Source organism: Hypomesus transpacificus, unplaced genomic scaffold (assembly GCF_021917145.1).
Source record: "Hypomesus transpacificus isolate Combined female unplaced genomic scaffold, fHypTra1 scaffold_133, whole genome shotgun sequence".
NCBI lineage: Eukaryota > Metazoa > Chordata > Actinopteri > Osmeriformes > Osmeridae > Hypomesus > Hypomesus transpacificus.
In genome coordinates this window covers 105315-113845 of record NW_025813709.1, presented here as the reverse complement: position 1 = coordinate 113845, position 8531 = coordinate 105315, and the positions used below count along the sequence as shown (strand labels likewise).

Here is an 8531-nt window from a genome sequence, read left to right as displayed (position 1 = left end):
GTGAAGTTGTGACATCCTTCATGTTTGTTCCAGACATTCACAGTTTGGGTCTAACTTTGGGTCTACTTGAATGATCATAAATCCTAATGTTTGATGTGTTGATGATTGGCCTGTGAAGAGAATAGACAGTGCTCCCTCTTGAACCTCCAGTCTCCTGAATTAACTCAGCATGTACACACCAGAGAGACAGCAGGGAGACTCATTCGTACTGAATCCCACCACAGCAACACACCGGCACATGATTCATTCACAGATAATCTTTATTAAAATAATTCAAATGTATACAAAAGTGTGCGAGTAAGGGCAGCATTCAGACACATTCAAAAATTCAAAGCAATACCACATAAATATCTTACAAACAGTCCACAGGACAATAGATGAGAAGAGGAAGAGAAGGAGGTGAGAGAGAGGGTGTGTCAGGGTCAGGGGTCGCCCGACCTGCTCAGTGGTCCTTCGCTCGAGGTTCGGTGGTTTTGCTCAGGGTCCCCGTCTCCTTCTTCAGCACGCTGAGCAGAGTCTGGGAGCTCTCAAGGATCTGCAGAACACAGCAGAGTTACAGCAGTTACAGCAAGTTCTGATTCCTGGATCTCCTGCTGGACTTCCTGTATACGCCATGTGTACGTTGCATGAAAGCGGGTGCCGATGGAATGAAGAACAAATGTAAACGTGACCCTGCAGGCAGGGAGGTCGTAGGAGCTGTTGTCTTTAATCAGGGCAGCCTGGAGGGGGTTTACTGTGAGCTGGAGGGAGGTATGGAGTCTGGAGCACAGATAACATCCTGTCCTGTGTGTGTGTGTGCCTACTAACATCCTCCTGTGTGTGTCTGCAAGGGATGTTGGTAAAATAATACACCACCAGTGTATTAGTTTGTGTTCCTGTAGCGAGGCGAGTGTGCCAACCTTCATGTAGGCTGCCTCCGTCTCTGCGATGGTGCGGTCGAAGTCGGCGCGGGCGGTGAGGCGGCGTGCGAGGCTCTCGTTGACGCGGCTCAGCTTCTCCGTGAGGACGCGGACGTCGTGCTGCAGACGAGTCTTCTCCTCCTCCTCCTGCTGGATCTGACGGTTCAGCTCGTCACGCTTGGAGCACAGCTCCTCGATACCTTGGGGAGCGGGGGAGAAGACAGGGGAGGTGGGGGGAAGAGGACAGAGGGGGGGGGGGGTGACTCAAATCTGGAGACTGATGGTCTTTTCACAACAAAATAATTGACTATGTAGATTTGTATATTATATATACACCGGTATATGAATTTCTTTTTTTTCTTTTGACTATTTTAACAAACAACCAGGAGGGAGTGTGTGTTTCATGTGACCAGGTTCATGTTTATGTCCTCAGCTTGCTGATTCAGCTCATTCCACCCGGCCTGTGATGGATGAAGAATGCGTGTGCCTGTGATGGATGAAGAATGCGTGTGCCTGTGATGGATGAAGAATGCGTGTGCCTGACAGCCAGCGAGGAACCCAATCACACATGAATGAAACACCAGCATCACGGTCACTTCTAATCTGAACCACCAGGACACCACTGGCTCAGAAGACACTGCACCCATGGAACGATGTGTTGCTATTGCTGAATCCTTGATTTTTGATGTATTTTATATATGCAATTTGGATAAAAGAGTCTGCTGAATGAATACTGTAACGTAAAAATGTAAACCGAGATCAGTGCAGAGATTTGAAGTCATTGGAGTTGAGTGACCTCATGCAGTGTAGGCAAGGCCTTAAATCAAACCGTAAATTCTATGTCATAATTCCAAAGCCCCTCTGGCATTAAATCTATCAAAACCATAAATATTGAACCTCCATTTTACGGGTTTGAAACCCACTACCCAATAACGTTATCCTATTATAAAAATAGTCTTAAAATCAAATAAAATGTTTATTGTATAGCCTAGTCCTTATTACAAAGAGCTTCACAAATAGCCTTAGACCTGGCATCTTATTTCAATCATTTCAATTTCAAATCAGATGAAACTATCCCCAGACATATTGTGTGTTTTTAGACTGGAACACGGTTACACAGTATTGCTTGCCAAATACAAGCTTTAGTACACAAGCAGAATGTCAAGCCTTGATTTACAGCTTTGATGCCGGAGGTTTTGATGGCGTTGCTGTAACCCAGTGAATTATTGTCTTTTCCGGTGACTGCCAAATATGCAGCGTAAAACAGTCACATAACGCCCAACCTATGTTCTCAGTCTGGGTCACAGTAAGCAGGCAAGGCATGGTGCTACAAGAAGCCTGGAACATTCTAATCCTGTTCACTAATACTTCCGATAGGGAAATGCTACTGTTGATGGAACACTACAGGCTGTTAATGACAGTGGAAACCGCCTGATACTGAGGTTCCTAGTTTTAGAATCAAAGCATTAGAAGGTAAAGATAGCTTCAAGACAGACCTCTGTTCCAAGTAGGACATGTATTTATGGGTTAATCAGATTGCGCAGCCTCGCCATACCAGCCAAAAAAGGCAGGTCAAAAACCAAGGATGAAACGTAAAGACAGGCAAAATGTCACGTGTCATCAACAAGGAAAACCACAATTCGAATGTATGTTAGAAGTAGTAAGTAACTGTAGTTCTACATCAACATTTCCTAAGATAAAGATAATTCGAGGTGTTCGGGAGTTTGTGACATCAGAAAATGTAAAGTCTAATCCTACCGATTTATCTACTAGAATTTGATACTTACATTTTACAAGTTCATTGTTGTAGGTCTGTAGAGCTGCTCCTTGTTGGGTCATGATGTTGTTAAGTTTACACGGTTTGGCAACTTTTTGAGTCACTTGCCCGCGCACATGCACCTCTTTTTTGTTGAGTTGGCTGGCGCTATTTTCTACAATAACAGTGGTGACTGGTGAATGTCAATGAAAATGTTTTCCCGTGGTCAAATCAGTTAACGTGCAGGCTCCTTAGAGCAAAGATTGACACAAACCAAGTCAGTGGCGGTACGCTCAATGCTTCAAACTCCCTCCATTTAGCTCGTTTCTACGACAACTTACAAACTGTCACAAACACTTCCGCCACACTTCCGCCACAATACAACGTCACTAACATGCGACATTATACCTCAACGACAGCGCGATAACTTCAGGGCTTCAAATGACATTTTACAAATTCTACTCATAGATTAGCCACAGTTCTATTCGTGTTACATTGATTTCAATAATATGTGCGTGTGAAATTACTTAAATAAGTTCATTGTCCTTTCTCGTACCGAACCTTTCTGGTCAATCTTTGGTCAAAAGGAATGGACTCGACTGAGATGCAATTCGCCGTTCCACAGGGGCTCCCCTTGGCCTGGGACACAGTCACTGCCACTCTGGTGAGTAACGTGATCATAGCAACACCATCAATAACGCAGTGGCTAGTAAATACAGACTGTCCCATGACTCTGACCACCGAAATACTGTTAGAACTCTTCACTTCTGATCCTTGACCTTCTGCTGGACTTTCTAGATGCACTATTTGTACGCCGCTTTGTATCACAGCGTCTGCTGAGTAAAATGTAATGTAATGCGAGTAGCCTTACATATGTACTGTTCTGCCGTGGCATAGTGTCGTCCCCATTAAAATGGTAATGATCACCATTAACATTTTAACGCAATCGTTGGAGATCTAACCTGTTTACTTTCTGGGCTACATTCAATAGCTACGTTGTTGTTGTTTTCGACTGCAGGTGTCGAGTGATGTCCCGATGTGTGAAGGGTCTCTCTCGGAGTCGCGTGATGTCCCGATGTGTGACGGGTCTCTCTCCGAGTCGCTAGCCCTGCTCTGCTCCAGCGGACTGGGCCAGTTCTTGGAGGGCTGGCTACTGGAGACCCTACAGGTGCGTCTGACGACCGCGGTGGCGCCCGAGTTCTGGGCCGAGCTCAGGCGGTCGGAGACGGAGCCGGATGAGAGAGGCAGAGCCCGCGTTCTGCTCGGGGCTTTCCGTACCCTGCTGGAGAGACTGGAGCCATTTCTGGGTAGGCACCCGATTACACGGATACCTTTACACGAGTATTACATTAAGCAGAATATTTTTTTTTATCCCAAGCAAGGTACAGTACAGGTGGGATTTGAACCTGCGTCCTCCCTCTCTCCTCCAGGGGGGCTGGAGAGGCTTGGCGGCTGGCAGGATGAGGCCAGGGGCGGGCTGTGTGGGCCGGGGGCCCGGGGCCTCAGAGAGAGGGCCTTCTCCGTCATCAGGGCCACGCTGCTGTTCTCCCCCTCCGCCCAGCTGCAGGAGCGGGTTCTGGAGTTTTACAGCAGAACCTTCTCTGTCCACATGAACTGGGAGGGGGATGGCGGAGCTGGGGCCGGGGCTGGGGCCGGGCCGGGGGAGGCTGGAGACGAGGGGGCCGGGGGCCCAGAGGGGAGGCTGTGTCCGGGCTGTGCCGTGTCCCCCCAGCAGTGTTGGTGTCAGGAAGCCATGGAGTGTCTTCAGCAGCTTAGACTCATACTGTGAGTGGAGAGGACCGCCGGCCTGGAGCTGGATGTTACGCTGGTGTGGTGGTGTGGTACACAAAACAAGCTGTGTGTGACGGCTCTGTGTGTGTGTTTGTGTGACGGCTCTGTGTGTCTGTGTGTGTGTGTGTGACGGCTCTGTGTGTGCAGCTCCAGGCTGCAGCTGCTGGACAGGGTGAGCTCCGAGGCCGTCACCTCCATCCTGCACCAGCTGATTGAGCAGAGGACTGAGCAGCACTGCAGGGGCGAGCACGAGAGCTCCTTCCTGCTCGACTTCCAGGAGGTAGGAGGACCACAGTTCCTTCCTGTTTAACTTCCAGGAAGTAGGAGTACCACAGTTCCTTCCTGTTTAACTTCCAGGAAGTAGGAGTACCACAGTTCCTTCCTGTTTAACTTCCAGGAAGTAGGAGTACCACAGTTCCTTCCTGTTTAACTTCCAGGAAGTAGGAGTTCTTTGTTACTCAATGTAGTAACTGTCCTCCTTAAGTTTACCTGTTCATGTTCATGCCTCATTTCACCTGTTACAAGAGAGATCATGATGATTTTAACATTTCAGTTTGCACTCTCCTTTCTCCTCTCCTCTTCTCCTAGTGGTTGGAGCTGGTGCTGGGCTGGCTCAGTAGAGTTTTTTCTAGTGATGGGATTGGAGCAGGCCCCGGTGTGGGCGGGGCCAGCGAGGGGGCGGGGCCTGAAAATTCGTCGCTGCAGCGCTGGCGATGTCACATGCACCAGTTCTTCTGCAGGATCTATGTCAACATGAGGATCGAGGAGCTCTTCAGCATCATCAGAGGTGAGACGCTCGGTCTCGCCACCACGGAACCTTCCAGATGCTCTATCCTTATGTCTCATTTTATGTCTATATGCGCTATTTCTATGTCGCTTTGGATAAACGCTTCTGTTCAGTGGGTAAAATATGAAGTGGAATGTAAAGTAGGGTTAGTCTGATCAGTGTAATTTGTTACTTTTATGTACAGGGATCCGAGAGGTTTGTGCTTGTGTTGTTCCCACCTCCTGAAGTGTTGTTTCGTGTGCCGTTTGTCAGATTTCCCAGAGTCGAAGCCCGCCATAGAAGACCTGAAGTTCTGTCTGGAACGAACCAATCAGAGGCAGCAGCTCCTCACCTCCCTCAAATCAGCTTTTGAGACCCGCCTCCTCCACCCAGGTCCGTGGTTCTATTGGTGTGACTCAGGAGCGACGACACGAAAGCACCAATGGTGGCTGAGAAGTGGAGGGGCTCATTTGCATTTAAAGGAACAGTGCAGTGTAATCTGACGGCTGTCTCCCCACAGGCGTCCACACCTCTGACATCATCACCGTGTACATCTCAGCTATCAAGGCCCTGAGAGAGCTGGACCCCTCCATGGTCATCCTGCAGGTCGCATGTCAGCCCATACGCAAGTACCTCCGGTGAGAGAGAGAGAGAGGGAGAGAGAGAGAGAGATAGAGAGGGGGGGGAGGAGAGAGAGAGAGAGAGAGAGAGAGAGAGAGAGAGAGAGAGAGAGAGAGAGAGAGAGAGAGAGAGAGAGAGAGAGACGCAAGTACCTATGGTGAGCCCCTGGAGGGAAACCCCACGTCTTATTCCTTCAGCTTTCATGCAAAGCGACGTGCTAAACAGTGTTCTGATGTTACAATGGGCAGAGCGGAGGGACGCTCTGTGATCAACAGGGTTAAATAGAGGAAGGATGAGACACATCTGCTGATTATCCTCTGGGAGGAGGGGAGGAGAAGAGAGGAGAGGAAGAGAGGAGGAGGAGGAATAGGGGAAGAGAAGAGAGAGAAAGAAGTGGAGGAAGAGGGGAAGAGGAAGAGGGGAGGAGATGAGAGGAGGAGATGAGAGGAGGAGGAGTAAGAGAACGAGGAGGGGAGCTTAAATTAGCTTCTGCATGATTTGTGGTTAAAAACAGACATGGGGACCAGCTGTGTCTGTTGGGTGGTGAGTGTCCTGTGCAAACGTTGTCATGGTGATAACAGTGTTTCCTGTGCGAGCGTTGTCACGGTGATAACGGTTTTTGGTTGCCAGGACGCGGGAGGACACGGTGCGCCAGATCGTGGCCAGTCTCACCGGGGACGCCGAGGGCTGTAGCGACCTAGCCAATGAGCTGTCCCGGGCTGACCCCGTTACCTTGGAGACCCAGGACAGCGAGGACGAGGGCAGCGACCCCGAGGAGTGGACCCCTGACCCCACTGACGCCGTGACCGGTCAGACAACACACACACACACTACTGACACACACACACCGGAGATGGATGCCTTTACAGTTAGATATAGAGACAGATAGATGACAGCCCCATCTCCCCCAGATAAGACTGGCTCCAAGCGTCGCTCCTCTGACATCATCAGCCTGCTGGTCAGCATCTACGGCAGTAAGGAGATCTTCATCGATGAGTACCGTACTGTGCTGGCTGACCGACTGCTGCACCAGCTGGACTACAACACAGTCAGGTCTGCACACACACACACATACATGCACACGCATACACACAAGCATACACACACACACACACTCATACACACACACACTCTGACCGACTGCTGCACCAGCTGGACTACAACACAGTCAGGTCTGCACAAACACTCACACACATGCACACGCACACACACACTCTGACCGCCTGCTGCACCAGCTGGACTACAACACAGTCAGGTCTGCACACACACTCACACACACACATACACACTCCACATACAGACACACACACTCCAACACATGCATACATGATCGTTCTGTGAATGTAATTTCCCCCTGTGTGTGTGTGTGTGTGTGTGTGTGTGTGTGTGTGAACAGAGAGATCCGAAACGTGGAGTTGCTGAAGCTGAGGTTTGGCGAGGCTCACATGCACTACTGTGAGGTCATGCTCAAGGTAACCACACACATGGAACATACATAACACACACGGAACATACATAACACACATGGAACATACATAACACACATGGAACATACATAACACACATGGAACATACACAGAGATGGGAAGTTACAAAGTACAAATACTTTAGTTTTAGGCTTCTCTGTTCTCCTTTCCTGTCTCCCTCCTTTCCTTTCACTGTGTAAAAAAGTAAACATTTTTGTAGTTGAAAAAATATATACAAAAATATATTTCCCCCCCTGTCCCTCCCCTCTCCTCCCCCTGTCCTCCCCTCCCTCCTCCCCCTCCCCTCCCTCCTCTCTCCAGGATGTGGCTGACTCCCGCAGGATCAACTCCAACATCCGTGAGGAGGAGTCCCGTCTCCCTGAGCAGGAGCGCCCCCCCCTGGTGCTGTCGGCCATGATCCTGTCCTCGGAGTTCTGGCCCTCCCTGAAGGAGGAGAAGATGGAGCTGCCGCCTCCGGCCGCACAGGCCATGGAGGCCTACGCACACCGCTACGAGAAGCTCAAGGTACACACACACACACTGCTACGAGAAGCTCAAGGTACACACACACACCTTTATGAGAAGCTGAAGGTAGACACACACACACACAAACAAACCACTATGGGAGGCTAGAATGTTCAGTGTGTTTATCTACCTGTGTGTGTGTCTCTACCTGTGTGTGTGTGTGTGTGTCTCTACCTGTGTGTGTGTGTGTGTCTCTACCTGTGTGTGTGTGTGTGTGTCTCTACCTGTGTGTGTGTGTGTGTGTCTACGTGTGTGTGCGTGTGTCTATACCTGTGTGTGTGTCTACCTGTGTGTGTGTGTGTGTGTGTCTACCTGTGTGTGTGTGTGTGTCTACCTGTGTGTGTGTGTGTCTCTACCTGTGTGTGTGTGTGTGTGTGTCTACCTGTGTGTGTGTCTACCTGTGTGTGTGTCTCTACCTGTGTGTGTGTGTGTCTCTACCTGTGTGTGTGTGTGTGTCTACCTGTGTGTGTGTCTACCTGTGTGTGTGTGTGTGTGTGTGTGTGTGTGTGTCTACCTGTGTGTGTGTGTGTGTCTCTACCTGTGTGTGTGTGTGTGTCTACCTGTGTGTGTGTGTGTGTGTGTCTCTACCTGTGTGTGTGTGTGTGTGTCTACCTGTGTGTGTGTGTGTGTGTGTCTCTACCTGTGTGTGTGTGTCTCTACCTGTGTGTGTGTGTGTGTGTGTCTACCTGTGTGTGTGTGTGTCTCTA

At 49.6% G+C, this 8531-nt stretch overlaps 2 protein-coding genes across 2 annotated transcripts; one reads left to right on the top strand and one right to left on the bottom strand.

The window, feature by feature from the left end:
* Window positions 1-242: 242 nt before the first annotated feature.
* Window positions 243-2998, bottom strand: ssna1 (Sjogren syndrome nuclear autoantigen 1). Its single transcript, XM_047051038.1, has 3 exons — window positions 2687-2998; window positions 900-1099; window positions 243-535 (listed from the first exon to the last, which is right to left on the bottom strand). Exons 1-3 carry the CDS (start codon window positions 2736-2738, stop codon window positions 443-445), a joined length of 345 nt encoding a protein of 114 aa, XP_046906994.1. The 5' UTR covers window positions 2739-2998; the 3' UTR covers window positions 243-442.
* Window positions 2999-3049: 51 nt separating this feature from the next.
* On the top strand, window positions 3050-7950 carry anapc2 (anaphase promoting complex subunit 2). The gene is made up of 11 exons (XM_047051037.1): window positions 3050-3319; window positions 3674-3962; window positions 4086-4440; window positions 4594-4726; window positions 5035-5233; window positions 5486-5605; window positions 5733-5850; window positions 6464-6642; window positions 6745-6886; window positions 7230-7305; window positions 7621-7950. The coding sequence occupies exons 1-11, from the start codon at window positions 3245-3247 to the stop codon at window positions 7930-7932; spliced, it is 1998 nt and encodes a 665-aa protein (XP_046906993.1). The 5' UTR covers window positions 3050-3244; the 3' UTR covers window positions 7933-7950.
* The last annotated feature ends 581 nt before the right edge of the window (window positions 7951-8531 follow it).

Excerpts from the sequence above, each read along its gene's own strand:
- anapc2 (XM_047051037.1), top strand. The coding sequence starts at position 3,245 with ATGGACTCGACTGAGATGCAATTCGCCGTTCCACAGGGGCTCCCCTTG. Across the intron at positions 3,320-3,673 it reads ACACAGTCACTGCCACTCTG|GTGTCGAGTGATGTCCCGAT; the intron begins GTGAGTAACGTG and ends TTTCGACTGCAG. Across the intron at positions 6,887-7,229 it reads CTGGACTACAACACAGTCAG|AGAGATCCGAAACGTGGAGT; the intron begins GTCTGCACACAC and ends GTGTGTGAACAG.
- ssna1 (XM_047051038.1), bottom strand. The coding sequence starts at position 2,738 with ATGACCCAACAAGGAGCAGCTCTACAGACCTACAACAATGAACTTGTA. Across the intron at positions 1,100-2,686 it reads CAACAATGAACTTGTAAAAT|GTATCGAGGAGCTGTGCTCC; the intron begins GTAAGTATCAAA and ends CCGCTCCCCAAG. Across the intron at positions 536-899 it reads CGGAGGCAGCCTACATGAAG|ATCCTTGAGAGCTCCCAGAC; the intron begins GTTGGCACACTC and ends TGTGTTCTGCAG.